The 18800-nt window shown below is 40.1% G+C and overlaps 2 protein-coding genes across 3 annotated transcripts in view; one reads left to right on the top strand and one right to left on the bottom strand.

The window, feature by feature from the left end:
* Positions 1-13103, bottom strand: part of LOC126176832 (nucleoporin Nup37) — a 71127-nt gene extending 58024 nt beyond the window's left edge. The window contains exon 1 of one of the 2 annotated variants that reach the window (XM_049924019.1): positions 13027-13103. Coding sequence is in view for 1 of the 2 variants with exons in the window: in XM_049924018.1 (XP_049779975.1) it covers positions 12656-12796 (141 nt within the window). In the remaining variant the exon portion in view is untranslated. Of the gene's footprint in view, positions 1-12655; positions 12887-13026 lie in introns of those variants that run through there. The other variant, XM_049924018.1, reaches the window with a different exon arrangement.
* A 38-nt stretch (positions 13104-13141) lies between these two features.
* LOC126176830 (exportin-5) overlaps positions 13142-18800 on the top strand; it is a 189116-nt gene continuing 183457 nt past the window's right edge. Inside the window, exon 1 of the mRNA XM_049924013.1 lies at positions 13142-13316. The gene's annotated coding sequence lies outside the window, so the exon portion shown is untranslated. The remainder of the gene's footprint in view (positions 13317-18800) is intronic.

Here is an 18800-nt window from a genome sequence, read left to right as displayed (position 1 = left end):
CTTCTTCAGCCACAGGCGGGTGTCTGCTGTGCTGCTGGTAGGAACCTAGTGACCCAAGAGATCCCTTCCTAGCGAGAGAGGCCGAAGAAGACTTATGCTTCTCCAGCTTAGAAGTGGGGACTGGTGTCTCCGGTGGTTGGGTTGGGGGGGGGGGGGGGGGGGGGGGGGTGCTCCCGAGGTACGTGGTGCGGGAGCAACAGTGAGGGAAGTGCCCCTCACCATCCTTTGGCCCTGAGAGCTGACTGTATGTGGTGCAGCTGATGGAGTTGTAACAGGAGGGACAGTGGCCGCATAAGATGATGTCATGCACACGGGATGAAGCCGTTCAAATTTCCATTTAGTCTCAGTGTAGGTCAGTCGGTCCAGGGTCTTGTATTCCATTGTTTTCCTTTCCTTTCGTAGAATCTTAGTCCAGCGAGCAATGTGGATGGTGCTCTCCGCAGTTGACACAGATGAGAGGCGGGGCCACGTGGGGTATCGGGATGGGATGGACAACCGCAATCGCGACATATGAGGCTGGAAGCACAGCGGGAAGACATATGGCCAAACTTCCAGCACTTGAAGCACCGCATCGGGGAGGGATATACAGCTTGACATCACAGCGGTAGACCATCACCTTGACCTTCTCAAGTAACGTGTCACCCTCGAAGGCCAAGATGAAGGCGCTGGAGGCAACCTGATTATCCCTCGGACCCCAGTGGACACGCCGGACGAAATGGACACCTCGTTGCTCGAAGTTGGCGCGCAGCTCATCATCGGACTGTAAAATAAGATCCCTGTGGAAGATATTGCCCTGGACCATATTTAAGCTTTTATGGGGCGTGATAGTAACAGAAACATCCCCCAGCTTCTTACAAGTGAGTAATGCCCGTGACTGGGCAGAAGATGCTGTTTTTATCAAGACTGACCCGGACCGCATTTTTGACAAGCCCTCCACCTCCCCGAACTTTTCCTCTAAATGCTCTACAAAGAACTGAGGCTTCATGGACACAAAGGATTCCCCATCAGTTCTGGTACAGATGATATACCGGGGCGAATACGTTTTGCTGTCATTCATAGCCTTTCGTTCCTCCCATGGTGTAGCCAAGAAGGGGAACTATTTGGGGTCATACAAGTTGGCATTAAAGTGAGCGCTCTAACGCTCAGAGACTGCTGGTGGTTGGCCACCAGCAAGAGAAGATGTGCCATGCTTCATTGTGTGTCATCCACCATGATGCCACCTACTCCACCCAAGGCCCTAACCACGAGTGCCACCCAGCCACAGCAAGGGCCACCTGGAAGGATGACCATTGCCGGGAGTCCTGATGCCCCAGGGACATGGGCATCTACTCATTCGCATATGTGGGGAGTTAACGGCGCAGGCATCAGTAGAGCAATCCCTGTGTTGTCAGGGGCCTACAACCAACAAGGTACATGGCAGCCCCACCACAACGGACTGGCTACCATGCTGGATATTAGGTGACAAGTAGTCCATGGTCGTCGTCAGTGCAGAAAGCGACACTGCACATTGCATGATGGAAAGTGCACCCAGGAACGTATCCGTGCCCAAGAGATGGAGAGCGGTTGGGACTGCAATGCAACGACGAATAAGCTAGCGAAAGGTCTCAACGCACGATGGACACAATGCACCAAGTAAGGCGCCCTTCGCCAGTCAGCTTGCTCTTCGGAATAATTTTAAAATATGGAGGTCAAACCCGAGAGGGGACCATCACATAAGGGCCGAAACGTTTGAGACTCCTTTTAGTTGCCTCGTACGACAGGCAGGAATATCGTGGGCCTATTCTTACCCTCGAACCCGCAGGGGGGTGTTCAATCTGTGTGACATCACAATGTTATTACATGCTGTGTCAAAGGTAATATTCAATATCAGTAGGTTCAACACACTCAAGTTTCCTCTATCTTATGTTCTATGAAATACAATAAGTGAATGAGTGGAAAATGCTGTGGTTTGACGGAACCAGCATTAGCTTCTGTGGTGTATTCACAACTGCAATCTAACTATATTCATCATAGATGTTACCAGTAAAGGCACCAGTACTAATGTACAAGGACAACAGTAGAACTGAATGACAAGACTGCAAAACCCATAGAGAAAACATCCGTCTAGTGCAGGATTGCAGTATGTATTTTAAGTTTGAATCTAAGAAGTATATTCAGTGAAACAGTCCCATTCAAGTAAAGCAGGGCACATTCTGAAGGCTTTAATTTTATAGTACTGCATTAATGTTCTTAACAAAATAGTGCTACAATTTAGAGTACTCGCAAAACAAACACACACACACACACACACACACACACACACACACTCTCTCTCTCTCTCTCTCTCTCTCTCTCTCTCTCTCACACACACTCTCTCTCTCTATCTTAAAGAACCCGGCAATGTTTCCCAATTGTTAAATATGAATGGGAATTGGTTATACATCCTAATCTCCTCCTTCCCCCTTTTCTGTCCACTTAATCCTCCCCATTGTCTCTGTCTATTTCCACCTCCTTCATCCCCTCTTTGTCCATCAACTCCTACCCCCTCTCACTCCACCTACTCCTCTCCCTCTCTCTACCCATTTGCCTCCTTCCCCTTCTCTATGTCCATTTCCTCCCCTCTCCTCTTCTCTGTCCATCTTCTCTTCCCATTCTCTCTGATCCTGCCCCCTGTTTATTGTTAAATTGCTAATGAAAACTTGAAAGGGAAATAAAATCACTTAGAATGAATGGGTAAATTGGTTGGGATCATTGGTTACTGGGTATGCAAGAGACCTCTCCAACTCCTGGATCTTTGAGGATACTGGTTTCAATGACAGTATTTTGCATAGTTTTCATATGTGAACACAGAGGAATACAAATTTTTAGATGATTAAGATTCTATAGTCGTAGTTAAAACTGACTGGGGGAAAGAAAATGAAACCACACATTTTCACAATACAGCGTGTATAGCCTATGTTTGTCTGACTGTTTATATAGTATCATGTAAAAATGTGATGTAATTCGGTCAAGAACTTTTCAAGACTTTTGCTAACACTGTATCCCTATTACATATTTTGTATAGATTAAATAAATATTGAAAAGTATATAGCTTGTGCCTCTCTCTGAATATTTATTAGAGTATCATGTATAAATCTGAAGTACATCAGTCAAGGCAGAAACGCGCGCAGGCATAGACGCTTACATGTTAAGAATGTTCTGGCAGTTCTAAAACATAGGGTATATATTAAAGTCTTTTATTTTCAATGTGTGGCTTGGTAATACATCCTTTTTTTCCCCCAATGATGTACAAAAATGCTGTGGCAGCTATTCTCCTTTTGTGTTGACTTCCTCTCTGAAGAGCTGAATTTTGAAGTGAAAGTCCTCGTCGCATCGTGAGAAGAAAATTACGACATAGCTTGGTAGTAGATAAAAATCTTGCGGCTTCTGCATATTAGAACTTTTATTTACCACAATACTGAGACAATTCAGTTACATACGTCTTTCTTGCACCAGCTCAGAAGACCAACAGACATCAAGATTGGTGAGAAAAACATATGAGTTACATAAAAAAAAATTGATAAATTAACCTTCATTTTTCTGTTAGCTTAGACATAATCATACCTCTCTTTGTTATCTTTGCCATACAGAGATGGTGCGAATATTTATTTGTATGTGTAGGCCATTTAAAGAACCTACATAGTGTGTGTCCCTCCTAAGAGGCTCATTTTCTCTGGTGTTTCGGCAGATATTTGCAATCTCCTTTTTTGAAATGTGTAGCAACATCCAGTGTCATCTTAGAACATTGTTTTATTTCCAGTTACAAACAAACTTATTTTTAAAACAGAATTTTTCATTCACAGAGTGGTTCCAAATTAGTCTAGTGCAATGTTCCTTTATCGATATGTATTCACAAATGATAATAAAACATGAAGAATAACCAGTATTCCAGCAGCAACCACGTGCCACCCTGGTCTGTGCTGACTGCTACCGCCATGCCGCAGCGCTACTCAGTTGCTGCTGGAATGCTGGTTATTATTTGTTTTTTACCATCCCTGTCAATACGTACTGATAAGAAGGAATCGCACCTGACTAATTTAGAATCACTCTGTCAAATGGGCAGGTAATTAAAGATTATTTTATTTTCTTTCGGCTGATGGTGGGCATTACATGAAAGATGTGATGAGCGCTATTTATTTGGGCTGACTCCAGCTTCACTTTGCAAAAATGAAATTGCAAATATTTGCCAAAATGCCAGACAAAATGCACTTGACAATTTCCAGAAAGTACACCTAGTTTACATAGTATGTTTCACAAATATTTATTTTATATAACCCTTTCATGGGTCATGGGGGACACACTTCCCACTAAATGCATTTCTTTACAATGTTTAAGGGAATATGTGTTATCACTTCTGTATGCTCCTGGCATCTAGTGGCAGTCCGCTGCACCAACTGCAGTTTCCGTTTGGTTTGAAACATAGCCTTCAGGGCTGTGGGAAGTACATTTCTCACCAAACAATGGTGTTTTAATGGTTATTGGGAAGTATGGTTACCACCAATGTAGTTTCTGGAAGTGGCTTGGAAATATACTTACCACAAAATTAATCTGTCATTTGTGGTCCTTGAGAAGCATACTTACAACCAACTTAGCGATATCCCAAAGCTTTTGGGAATACATTTTACCACCCCTGTCTATGCCTGCCATCTTGTGGTAGTACACTGCACCAGGTGTATGAAAACTGCTACAACAACCCATTTCTGTTTGTCACGGTATCACTACTGTTGTCAAAACATATTGCTTCACTTTGGCAATATACATTATTGTGACCTGTATCAGCCTATACCTATACTGAGTGATGAACTTTCTCAGCTTGTTTTCACATTGTGGTAAGTAAACTTTAATATTAGTAACAAATACTTTTAAATAAAGTAAAAGAAAACATAAAATAAAAACAGAAAACATTGTTCATTTTTTATGTGTAATGGCAACACACAACAGCATGCAAAAGGGAAGCGAGGCATCTATTTACCACCAGTTTTAACACCTCACAAAGATGCAACAGTGATTATGTATCACTACTGTTTTTGATCCTAAATTACAACAATAAAATTATCAAAAAATAAAAATAGTCAGTTTATCACATTTCCAATAGGATAGCAATAAAATTGTCTTCGCTGAGTTGTTACAAAAATTGCACCTGCAAAAGTGTTAACAGATATTATAATAACAATGTATTTTTACAAAAACATTATTTACACAATTTCATTTAAAACATAGTAATCCAATGATTTCACAATTGCTCTGTTGTTTGGCTCAATTTTTGTCACAGACAAGTTAAAAATTGAACCACTGAGTAAACAATGTTGTTCTCTGCCAGCCATGTGCAGTTGCTGCAACTGCACTGTCGCACAAGTTCAAAAATAATGTGCTGTGAAACAAGTTATTGTTCTGAATTGGGATCCCCTTGCTCCACTACCAGCTAGACTGTCATGGCTCAAAAGAACTGAAGTTTTACAAGGGCTGCCCTCTCTCTTCTGGGGAGCGGTGTGGGACCCCACAAAAATTACAAAAATGAACAGTAACACAGTAAGGGGCAGGCTGCCATCAGGCCCTGCTATAAATAATCAATCATAAAAAGAATATAAATATTTCATCTGCCACATTTAAAAAGAAGCTTTCTGTTGTGGACTGACAAGACAGCCAGTCCACAGTGACGGGTAACCGAAAGGCACGCGTACACACACGCCGGCTGGCGTGAAGTCTGAAACAGGATATGTTATGAATGCTATAAAGAAAAGTACGTAGCTTCTTTAATACTTAACTTTAATTCATCCTTGTGGTACATTGCTCTTGATAATACAAATGAGACTCTCAGATATGGTTAATGGCGCCTTGCTAGGTCGTAGCCATGGACTTAGCTGAAGGCTATTCTAACTGTCTCTCGGCAAATGAGAGAAAGGCTTCGTCAGTGTAGTCGCTAGCAAAGTCGTCGTACAACTGGGGCGAGTGCTAGTACGTCTCTCTAGACCTGCCGTGTGGTGGCGCTCGGTCTGCAAATACTGACAGTGGCGACACGCGGGTCCGACATGTACTAATGGACCGCGGCCGATTTAAAGCTACCACCTAGCAAGTCTGGTGTCTGGCGGTGACACCACACTTTCTATTTGGTGCAACATTTGTATCTGATGAAGAAAATACAATCTTGTTGAATATGTCACAATACTTGCTACTGCATTGAAGATTTCCTCAAAGACAGTATTTTTTCTTTTCTAGCTTTCATTCTTTGTGGCTTGCCTTTCTAGTAGTGCTGCTCTGCAGTGCCAGTCACATAGTGTCATCGTGTGTTATAATTGTATCGTTGCAATTTTCAATTTGTGTCTGAATACTTGTGTTAGTATTTTCTTTCACATTGTTATTCAGCTACTCATAGTGAAAGACAGATAGGGACTGTGCTTATAGTGTACAGATGCTAAGGGAATTGGCCATTGTCTGGAAAGAGGTAGAAGATGCTTTGATCTCATGGCAATAGGCTTCATGCTGCTTCTCTGGGCTGAGGCAGTGACAAGGCCTCTGGGGCCAAACTGTGGACTTCTGGGGGTTCCTTTGTTGGGGACGGTCCCTGATATCACTAAGCCTTCTGATCCACCTGGCCTTGCATGTTTGTCCACACCCGGAGGAGAATCATAGACAGTGTTAGTGTTGCAAATCTCTAAGTGGAAAGTGAACCCTGGTACTGATGAGACAGCTGTGTCCTTAAACCTTAGAAATACATGCATGTTGCTCCTCATTGGTGAGAGAAAATCTAAGGCGGCAAGGTACACCAAGTAAATTACGAATGAGGTCAATCATCCTGAAAGTCTAGAAAAGTAGAGACAGGATCCTTGCTGATCATTTGGGGCTCAGTTAGTAGGTAGGATTCCATTAGAGAATTACCAGGCACATTAGGAGGGAAAGCCAATGTGCATTTGATATGCCTGCCAAAGTGTCTTATCCAAGATACGGAGGAGGCTGCCCTGCATCTCTGTTCAGAGGCCACCTTCAGTTCCTTTAAATGGGAGGCTGAACTGGTGAAGACAGCTAGTCTTGTACATAGGGTAGAAAGCGTAGCTTGCAATTTTCAGCCTTATCCTTTGAGACTCGCATAATTCTACAGTGACCTACATTATTGGGTGAGGGAGATAAAATATCATCAGGATAAGATGATCTTTAATAGTGGCAACATAGTTATTATCATAAAGAACTTTTAATGATATCTGGTGAGGTTATCACAGATTTTGAATGTGGATTAAATTTGAGTGAATGTAATTGCCAAACATGGTAACACATGGTAATCAGATGCCTCTGCCTTAAGAGCAGTGGTGGCAGAACACTTCGCAGAAAGTGTGGAGAAACTGTCATGTAAATTTCCTGATTATGTTGTGTTAATATAGGGAGAATTCAACTTAATAGGTACACACTGTAAGACTCATGATTAAAGCAGATGGTTCAAAAAGGGATGTTTGTATTATTGTTCTAAATATCTTACCCAAAAGTTACTCTGAGCAGTTAGTTAGAACCCAGCTTGATAATAACAAGTTTTTCCATTCATTTACGACACAGGAGGAAATTAGTGATCATGTGGCCATGATAATGTCAATGACTACATACGTTAACAGGAGTGTTCAGAAATGTAGCAAAATATTTCTGCTTAGTCTGAGTAATAAGGCGCAGACTACAGTTTACTTGAGGGTTCAACATATTAGATAAAATTTAACAAGCATTTTACAGCATGCTTCAGGCATATATTCTGGCATGATTGTCAGTGATGGGAAAGTTATGATTAACTGAAACCTTTATTTAATACCACTCCATCAGCTCACAACCTGTGACCTTCCAGCCTAACCTAGACCTTAGGCTATGGCACATTAGAGCTGGTGGCATGGGCAACTGGCAGAAGTGTGAAGACTGCTGGCCTCGCACCTGAGTGCAAGTGGCTCACAATTTGCAGTATAATTCCCAGAATTGATAAGGATCCTTTACAGATCTCTGGACTTGCATTATGTGGTGGAGAATTGTAGTATTCTCCATGAAAGGTCAGGGCTGCACTACACGGAGAAAGCAGCTACATGGAAAGCAGAGTGCTTGTGGAATGCACATAGGTTTCTAAGTCTAAGCAATAATTTGAGGTCCTCTTATGAGCACTCATCATCCAATTGGCAGAGAGAGAAATCATACTGCATATAAAGAAAAGTCACTTTGACTCTCAAAATCTGAACAAGTGTTCATAAAAAGTTCTGATTTTGCAGCCCTCCAGGAAAGTAGTCATGTTCAAATTATTTTCAATCTCAAAATGAAATCCAAAGTAGAATATTTAATGAGGGATGGAAGATAAATCAAAACGACAGATTAGACACCTTAGGAGGGGTTGCACACATTGCAAGTATCAAAAATATTGGGTCTATTGTGGTCCAAACTGATTCTGACTGTAGAGTTATTTGTACAGGAGTAAACTGTCTAGCTTAACTAAAGTTAATTATGATATAACAACAAAAACAATCAATTTTTGACAAAATAATCTACCCCTTTTCCTAGACCTCTCCAGTCCTTTTCCTACACCCCTCTTTCTTCCCCTTCAACCTTTCTGCCTGAAGAAGGTGTTCTGAGGTTGCTTTATCTATCTAACTAAATTATTTTGTCAAAAGTTAATTATGAGATATTTTTACTGGCCACCCAATTCTGACAAGCAGTTGTAGTATCATTCACAGAAAGTGTAGCGTAGAAGTATCTTGATAATGCCGTACTAGTTGGCGGAGACTTTAACCTACTGATTATAGATTGGGGCATCTATGCATTCATTCCAGTTGCCACAGACAGACAGTCTTGTGAAGTAATTCTGATATGTTTTCTAAAACTCCCTCGAGCAGCCAGTTCAACAAATCAGATACAATGGAAATATTTTAGACATTGTAGCTACAAACAACCTGCGCTTATTGACAGTGTGAGCAGAGAGACAGGGATTAATGATCACATTATAACAGCAACAATGTTTACTAAAGTTAATAAATCTATCAAGAAGTCTCGAGTATTTATGTTGGAAAGAGAAGATGCACAGTTGTTAGCATCCTGCTAGCTTAGGCATCTGAATCTATATAATTTCATTCCAATCTGATGGTTGTAGAGGAAAGTTTAAACTAACTGTAAATTGTGCAGCGGAGAAGTATGTGCTGAGAAAGTGGATTACGGATAGAAAAGACCTACTGTAGTTTAACAACAAAATTTGGAAAATGCTGAGGAAGCAGAGACTGTCAGAGTCTCTGTTAAAAAAAGAATGGGGAAAAGTCGACAGATAAAAGTTAGTAGAAATTCATGTGTCTATAAAGAGATTGATGCATGTAGCACACAACTTCCCATTCATATCTTGGTGAAAAATCTAGCCTAGAACTTGAGGAAATGTACAATCACCAAGCAGGTGGAAGACTTCTATCCAGTCGCTCATCGACTAGTCCGATGTGGCAACAGAAGATAGCAAAAGCAAAGTTGAAGTTATAAATTTCACATTTAAATAAAAAAAAATGATTCATGCAGCAGGACTGCACCAACTTACCACTGTTTGACTCAGACAGACTCCTTTTTGGTGTACATAGACACAGGTACCCCTGGCATTAAGAAGAAACTGAAAGAGGTGGGGGGAAAGAAAAAAAAAAAAAGTGTCCAGGTCCGGACAGAATAATAATTCGGTTTTACAGAGAGTACTCTCTGGCAATGGCCCCTTATCTTGTACTTATCATGTGTGTCTCACCCAGAACACACTCCCATGCGACTGGAAAAAAGTGCAGGTGACTTTTTAAAGAACCTGCAAAATTATACAACATTATCCTTAACATTGGTTTGTTGCAGACTTCTAACATATTCTCAGTTGAAATATAACGCAATTCCTTGAGGCAGAAAAGCTTCTGTCACAAATCAACATACTTTAAGAAGAATCGCTTGTCTGAGTCTCAGCCTGCCCTTTTCTCTCATGATATCCCGTGAACCACGGATCAAGGACAACAATCAAATTCCATATTTCTAGATTTCTGGAAAGAATTTGACACAGTGCCCCACTGCAGATTGTTGTCCTTGATGTTGAGCGCTCATCAGAGACAAAAGTATCATCATGAGTGAGCCAACGAAATGTGATGAGACTGCTCTTGTTCTTTGTATACATAAACAATCTGACAGACAGGGTGACCTGCAATCTGCGACGGTTTGCTGATAATGGTGCAGTGTACAGGAAAGTGCCATCTCTGAGTAACTATAGGAGTATACAGGATGAGTTATACAGAATTTCGGTTTGGCATGATGAAGGCAACTTGCTCCAAATGTAGAAAAATGTAAGTTGATGCTGGTAGGTAAGTATCAAAACAATCCTGTAATGTTCAAAAACAATGTTAGTGATGTGCTGCCTTATGGTCAACTTCGATTTATTGGGAGAATTTTAGGGAAGTGTTGCTTGTTGTTCATATGCAAAGGAGACCATTTATAGAACACTTGTGCAACCTGTTCTTGAGTACTTCTCACGAGTCTGGGATCCCCCACGAGATCAGATTAAAGGAGACATCGAAGCAATTCTGAGATGTGTAGCTACATTTATTACCAATAGGTTCAAAAAATGCAAGTATTATGACATGCTTTGTGATCTCAAATGGGAATTCCTGGAGAGAAGACTGAGAAGAAGCAGAGAATCAACATTTGAAGCTAACTATGGAATGACTCTACTGCTGCCAACTTACATTCCGTGTAAGAACTGTGAAGACAAAATAAGATAAATTGGAGCTCACACGGAAGTATATTTGTGAATGGAACAGGAAGGGTAATGACTAGTTGAGTCAGTATAAGATGATCACTGACAGCTAACAATTGTTGTTTCCAGCTTTCAGCTGCATACGATTAACGGGCACAAGTGAAAACAATATTCATCCATATAGCTGTGACAAGACTGTAACAGTGCAACAGTGACATTTACAAACTCACGTTATGTAGTTGGTTGAGATAGGTGTACGAAGTTGAAGCACCCAGCCCACTGCAACTGTCAGGGATCAATTTATGTGGCTCAATTGTAGTAATGGCACTAAGAACCCTCTGCCCTGCACCATATGGGGGCTTGCAGAGTATGTACATGAAAATTTCTTCTGTGGAGATTGACAAGGGTGCCTTAAACAGCAGTCTTGTGAAACTCAGCTCACTCTATTCATTCACAAGATCCAGGAAGCAGTAGACAGTGGAGCCTGGTTACCATGATTTGCAGAAGGCATTCAATTTAATCAATACAGTCCTGCACCGTCATCTAGTGAGCACAATAAGTGCATATGGATATTGGACTACCTTTGTGATTGGATTGAAAATGTCATACCAAATTGTTCTTGGGGGCGGGGAGGAGGAGATGGTGGGGGCATTGCCAGATAAGACAGTGGTTAGGTTATACTGCAGGGCAATGTTGTACAACCATTTGTGTTCACATTACGTATAAATGATTTAAAGGTTAACATTGGTTGCTCCATGGGGTTGTTTCAGGCAATGCTGCTGTATATAAGACTCTCAAACAACAGAAAATTGTAGCAACTCTTGGCGAGAATCTGGGAGTTAACCCACAACATAAGCAAACGTTAAGTATAAATAGAAGTACACATTATCAACTGATTATACAATGATACCTAAGGATGTGCATCTTGAGAGATTTAAACTGGAACGAACATATACGACTAGTTGTGGAAAGGGAGATGGTAGACTGAAATTCATTGAAAGAATTCTAAAGAAATGCAATTAAGCTTTGTGAGGTTAATGAACAGGACCTTCATTAGATTCATACTTCTTAGCCTGAGACTCTTGCCAGGTGTGATTCATACGGTAAAGAAATTTAAAGAATGGTTGCAAGTTATGTCATGAGTTCACTTGTCACACAAGAGAGCATTTATTCAATTCCAGTGACTTGACTCATCTAAAGGGTTACTGACGATCTTCCTGCTCACACAGCATTTACAACTGGCATCATACTGATGACCTTACATGTAAATGAAAAGTACAAAATTGTGGATGTCCCGAGACAGTAAACTGTAGAGCGTCCACAGTTTTGTGGCTTTCATTTGCGGAGCACAAAGGCTATTTTCATATTAATTTTCCACTCTGCGTGCCAATTCTCTCTGCTTGTGCCAGCACAAGCGCAATCATCAAGTTATTATGGTCAAATAATATCTTCACCACATTAGAGGACGCAATGGTACAGTAAAAAGCTGTAAGTTACCCATAAACACACCCGAGTAAAATATTAGTATGAAAACATCTTAAACAATTTATGATGCAAGTTAGGTACGCATGCAATTTGTGCTATGGTTCTGAACTGCCAGTTGGGAAACCAAAAGTATTCTCTGCGCAGATCATAGCGATCCGTTTAAAAAGACAAAAAAATCTATTTTCTTGTTCTATGCTCGTTAAATTTTACCATTCCATGAAAGTATTTAATTAACAATCGTAGTTTCTTTCTAATGAGGCACTTCGACAGTGAAGCGAATACTGATGTGCATGACAATTTCCTACACCTATCACACACAGTAATTTTACGGAAGTGGTGATACTGAATAGCTAAAATTAAAGACACAACAATCAAGTACAGTCACCGCTTTGGTCATTCCCCATTCTATCTGTCTCATGCGAACTTCTTTTCCGTCCCGTTTCTCACCTGGAATCGTAGTTTGCCGACAGTGATTTTATTTGTGAATGCGATACATAACAGATTCTGTGACCATTCAAATGGTGAAAGCTCGAACCAAAACACTTTATCATCAAACTCGAGCACATGAGTAGCTGACGTATGGTCCATTTTCAATGTAAACACTGCGGTAAACACTAAATTACAAACAGACAAAACTGCCGCTCCTAACAAAGTCTTTCAGTGTCAAAGTACGACCTCCGCGGAAGTGAAACAGTGTTGTCATATCTGCTGTGTAAAATTATATCTGCTGTGTAAAATTATCCATTCCAAAATAAATAAATGCTTGTTTTAAAGTCTTCAGATACAATCTAACAAATATGATTAGTCATCTCAGCAACCTGATATGCATTACGCAGCCTTTTGTTTCGTCGCTTCTGTTGGCAACGGCAATCATTTCACGCTTCCTTTTCTCTCGTAGCAGTGATGGCAAATAATATAACTGGAAAGATAGTCGATTTGCCCTGTATACGGCACTTTTGTTTACACGTGCGTTTGATGTTTAGCAGATTAGACAGTTTTGGTGCGAAAGTGTAGTTGTGAGTCTACGCGAGGTCCATGACAGTTATTTGCTTGTTGTTTTATTAGCCGTATTCCCCATTCTTAGACTGTTTTCATTCCAGAAAAATACGTAAGTAGCTTTATCGATATTTGTTATTACATTATTTTGCTCGTTTCGATTTGTGTCTTTGTTTACTAGGTGATATACTGGATTTAAAAACGCTCTTAACAAAACTGCAATGTTTTGTGTCAGTTACAAATTAATTTTTGTATTTACCTACTAAATTGACACTACACATTTTCAACTGTTTCATCATAACAGTGATTGTTTTGCCGGTAGGTCGTTTAAAACTGTACTCTGTTTAAAGAGACGCACTTTAGTTTAGTAGCTTAACTATTATTGTGCTACGATGGTTATAAAGGACGCGACTTTTTCCTTATTTATGTATCTACATCATCCAACAGTTAATTGGGAAAATTAGTTTTGTTAGTGGTGGGCATGAAAAGACATCCTGTGGAACTTCACTAAATGCCTTCTCTGAAAACTACCTAGAATAACTAGTCAGAAACCCTACGCCTGATGGAAATATATTGGGTGTAATGGCCACAAATAGACATGACCACTTTGAGGATCTGCGTTGAAACTGCTGTCAGTGGGCATGAAGCGGTTGTGGCAAAGTATGAAGAACAACTAAAGCAAGCAGGAAGATATATATGTTCATTAAATTAGATAAAAAATCAGTAGTGTCATATCTCAGTGAGGAGCTTGAAAATTTCAGCACAGAGCAGGAGCACATAGAGGAATTCTGTATTAAGTTTAAAAGAGTTCATAATGGGAGGGAACCTCCATTGTATACAGACAATGTAGAGAACTTCCAAAGAAATGGAGATTACTGCATAATAGGTGTAAAACAAAGTAGGGCTGTAGATCGGGAGATGCTGAATGAAATACTTTTAGCGGTCAAGAGAGCAACAAATGACGCCTTCAATGGCTACTGTAGCAGAATATAGTCAAATGATATTTCACAAAACCCAAAGAAAATTTTGGTCATATGTAAAGACTTTTTAGTGGCACCAAAGTTAGTGCCGAATGAGACAGGAACTGAAATGCTTAACTCCATTTTAAAATGTTCCTTGACAATGGAAAACCCAGGAGAATTGTCCGAATTTAATCCTCGTATGATTGAAAAGATGAATTAAATAAGTATTGTCAGTGATGTTGAGAAACAACTGAAATCATTAAAATTGAACAAAGCTTCAGGTGCTAATGGAATCCCTGTAAGATTCCATACTGAATTTATGGCTGAGTTAGCCCCTCTTCTAACAATAATCTGTCATAGATCCGTCGAACAAAAAACCATCCCCTGTTCTTGGAAAAAGCCACAGGTTACATATGTCTACAACAAGGGTGACCGAAGTGATCCAGAAAACTAATGTTCAATATCCTTGACAACAATTTGTTGTAGAATATTAGAACATATTCTGAGCTCAAATATAATAGGGCATCTTGAACAGAATGACTATCTCAGTGCCAACTAGCATGGATTTCAAAAACATCAATCACATGAAACCCAACTCGCAGTTTTCTCACGTGACACACTGAAAGCTTTGGACCAAGGCAGCCAGGTGGATGCAGTATTTCTTGATTTCCGAAAAACATTTGACTCGGTACCACACCTACGCATATAGTCAAAAGTACAATCATATGGAGTATCAAGTGAAATTTGTGACTGAACTGAGGACGTTTTGGGAGGAAGGACACAACATATTATCTTGGGCGGAGAGTCAATGTCAGATGTAGAAGCAACTTTGGGTGTGCCCAAAGGGCGTGTGCTGGGACCCTTGCTGGTCCTAATGTATATTAATGACTTTGCAGGCAAGATATTAATAGGAAAATCGGGTGATGCAGTTATGTGTGATTGATTACTGTCTGGAAGAAGTTGCACAAATATTCAGCCAGATCGTGGTAATATTTGACATTGGTGCAAAGACTGACAACTTGCTATTTGTCGAAAACTGACATTTTGAGCTGGAGGCTCTATACAAAATATGGATTGACTCTTACATGGAAGGTAACATCACTGAAATTTGTTGCGAGTCACAATTAAAGTAAAAAGACATTGTCTCGTATCTCATCACCACCCAAGGAGATTTCAGCAGTTGGGAAAACAAAAAGTGAAACCTAATGTAAAATGTATCTTAACATGAACTAGCCATCTGAAGATGTAACCTATAATGGCACTATTTAGATAAATAAATAGCATTGTAAAAAGTGAATGGTTGCTGTTATCTTCTATGTAAGAGTCAACCTACAGTTTGGCAACATGCCCTAAATGTTCACAAAATGGAAAAAAAAAGTAGTATCCTTTGGCTATAATATCAGTGAGTCACTGTTGGAATCGGCCTACTCATACAAATACTTGGATGTAATGTTTTGTAAGGGTATGAAGTGGAATGATGACATAGGTTCAGTCGTGGACAAAGCAGATGTTAGACTTCTCGGTTTATTGGTAGAATACTGCGGAAGTGCAATCAGTCAACAAAGGAGATTGCTTAAAAATCACTCATATGACTGGTTCTAGAATATTGCTCAAATGTGTGGGATCTGTACCAGATAGCATTAACAGGGGATATTGAATGAATACAGAGAAGGGCAGCACAAATGGTCACATATTTATAATCCATAGGAGAGTGTCACAGGGCTACTGAAGGAACTAAACTGGAAGACTCTTGAAGATAGACATAAACTATCCCGAGAAAGTCTATTAACCAATTTTCAAGAACTGTCTTTAAATTATGACTCAAGGAATATACTACAACCCCCTACATATCAGCCGGCCGCTGTGGCCGAGCGCTTCTAGGTGCTTCAGTCTGGAACCGCAACCGTTACGGTTGCAGGTTCGAATCCTGCCTCGAGCATGGATGTGTGTGATATCCTTAGGTTAGTTAGGTTTAAGTAGTTCTAAGTTGTAGGGGCCTGATGACCTCAGATTTTAAGCCCCATAGTGCTCAGAGCCATTTGAGCCCTACATATCACTCACATAGGGATCCTGGGGATAAGATTACAATAATTACTGCACACAGATAGGCATTCAGTCAGTCATTCTTCCCACACTCCATACATGAATGGAACAGGAAGCAACCGCAATAACTCATACACGGGGATGTACACTCTGCCATGCATCTCGTGGTGGTTTGCAGATAATAGATGTAGATACCTAAATGTACATCTAGATCTGTACTCTGCAAATAACCTTGAAGTGCATGGTAGAGGGCACATCCCATTTTACCAGTTATTAGGGTTTCTTGCTGTTCCATTCATGTACAGAGTGTGGAAAGAATGATTGTGTGAATGCCTATCTGCATGCAGTAATTGTTCTAATCGTATCCTTAGGATTCCTACATGAGCGATACGTAGGGGTTGTAGTATATTCCTAGAGTCATCATTTAAAGTCAGTTCTTGTAACTCTGTTAATAGACTCTCTCGGGACAGTTTACTTCTATCTTCAAGAGCCTTCCAGTTCAGTTCCTTCAGTATCTCTCTGACACTCTCCCATGGCTTAAACAAACCTGTGACCATTTGTGCTGCCCTTCTCTGTATAAGTTCAATATCCCCAGTCAGTCCTATCACGGGTCCCACACACTTGAGCAATATTCTAGAACCAGTTGCACAAGTGATTAGGAAACAATCTCCTTTGTAGATTGATTACACTTCCCCAGTATTCTACCAATAAACCGAAATCGGCCCTCTGCTTTACCCACGACAGTCTATGTGACCATTCCACTATATATCCGCACAAAGTGTTACACCCAGGTATTTGTACAGGTTGGTCAATTGCAGCTGTGAATCGTTGATATTATAGTAATTGATCTCTACATTTTTTCATTTTGTGAAGTCCACAATTTTATATTTCCGAACATTTGAAGCAAGCTGCCAATCCTGGGACCACTTTGAAATCTTATCAAGATCTGACAGAATATTTATGCTGCTTCTTTACACACAGTACTTCATTATAGATAACTGCATCATCTGCAAAAAGCCTGATTTTATTATTAATATTGTCTGCAACGTCATTAATATATGACATGAACAGCAAGGGTCGCAACACACTTCCCTGGGGCACACCCAAAGGTAAGTCTACATCTGATAAGTTAAAATAGAATATTGTTATACACTTTAGGGCTGTTGAACTAGAAATGATTGATGTTACCAGACTGAGTTGAAAATTTAATTAGGAATATGAACTTTAACTTAGACACTCCTTTACAGCAGACCTTATTGCATTATGTCATAAGATAATATTGGGAAATGTAATATCTTTGATTGTTCCAATATACAGATCTCTCACTGGGTAAATCAAAAAATTTAATGAAAAGTTGTGTGATTTATTGTACTGCCTGTCTGACAGAAAGAAGAGGTTATTTATTTCTGGTGATTTTAACATTAATTTTCTGAAAGTAAAGAAAAGTGGTTTAAATGTGCTGTTAGCCATTTATAATTTAGTATCAGTCATAAATTTACCTACTTAAGTTGCTCAAGGTAGTTGTAGCTTTATAGGTAGGCTAATGTATTCCTACAACAAGCAGAAGTTAAAGAAACACATGCCTATCCTGTGATAAATGGTTTGTCAGATTATGATGCACATTAAATACATTACATGACTTGGCTCCATGGTTCAGATACACTCAAAGAACACAGTGTGGCTGATTAATGACTAAACAACTGAAAATTTTTAAGAACTTAAAAAAATGTTGGTGTAATGTTAGTTCTAAATACAACATAGTTTGTAATGAGTGCATATCAGTTTCCGAAAGTAGTTTTCCTAAATGGTAATCAAATGTAATAATGGGAAGTCATGCTCTCAGGGAAGCTTTAAACTTCCAGAGCACATCCCTGTGTGGTGCTTTGAAGAATGCTCATCAGCAGCTTCTTGCTGTTGAAGGTTGGGAGGGAAATAAAACACCTCCTGTGGACCAAAAAGGTTGGAGAAAGAACTCTCTTATGACAAGTCCAGCAAGCCTGTAGTGTATAAAATTCGTGTTTCAAACAGAAAACAAGCATGGAAGATGGCCCAGCTATTTCCAAGACCTAAGACGTGGTACATTGAACATATGGACACTGACAGGGAAGGCAGAGGAATGAATGTAGAGTGGATATTCTAGAACTGTCAGAAACTAGGTATAAATGTAGAGGAAGAAGGGCATTAAGGAATGGATATAGGATTTACTGAAGTGGGAATGAGGAAGAAGGAAGGCGTGGAGTGGTTATGGGAGAAGGAGTACAAGGGGGCTGAAGGGAATAAATGACAGGATGATGGAGGTCAGAGTAAAAGTGGAAGGGAAGGATATGGAAATTCTGCAAATATATGCACCACAAGTTGGATGTTCTGGCAAAGGGGAGGAGGACTTTGAAGAGAAAATGCAGAGGCAACTAACCAGACAGAATATCATGACAGTGGAAGACCTAGATGTACACATGAGCAAGAAAACGGAAGGACTTGAGGAAGTGTTGGGAGTGGAAGGAGAATCAAGGAAGTACAAAAATTGTTAGACTTTTGCAAAGGGAATGGACTAGCAATAGGCAACACCTGAAGTAAGAAGAAGGAAAGTTATA

This window comes from Schistocerca cancellata, chromosome 3, assembly GCF_023864275.1.
Source record: "Schistocerca cancellata isolate TAMUIC-IGC-003103 chromosome 3, iqSchCanc2.1, whole genome shotgun sequence".
In the NCBI taxonomy this organism is placed as follows: domain Eukaryota; kingdom Metazoa; phylum Arthropoda; class Insecta; order Orthoptera; family Acrididae; genus Schistocerca; species Schistocerca cancellata.
The sequence above is the reverse complement of the archived record's forward strand: the minus strand, read 5'-3'. Positions and strand labels throughout refer to the sequence as shown.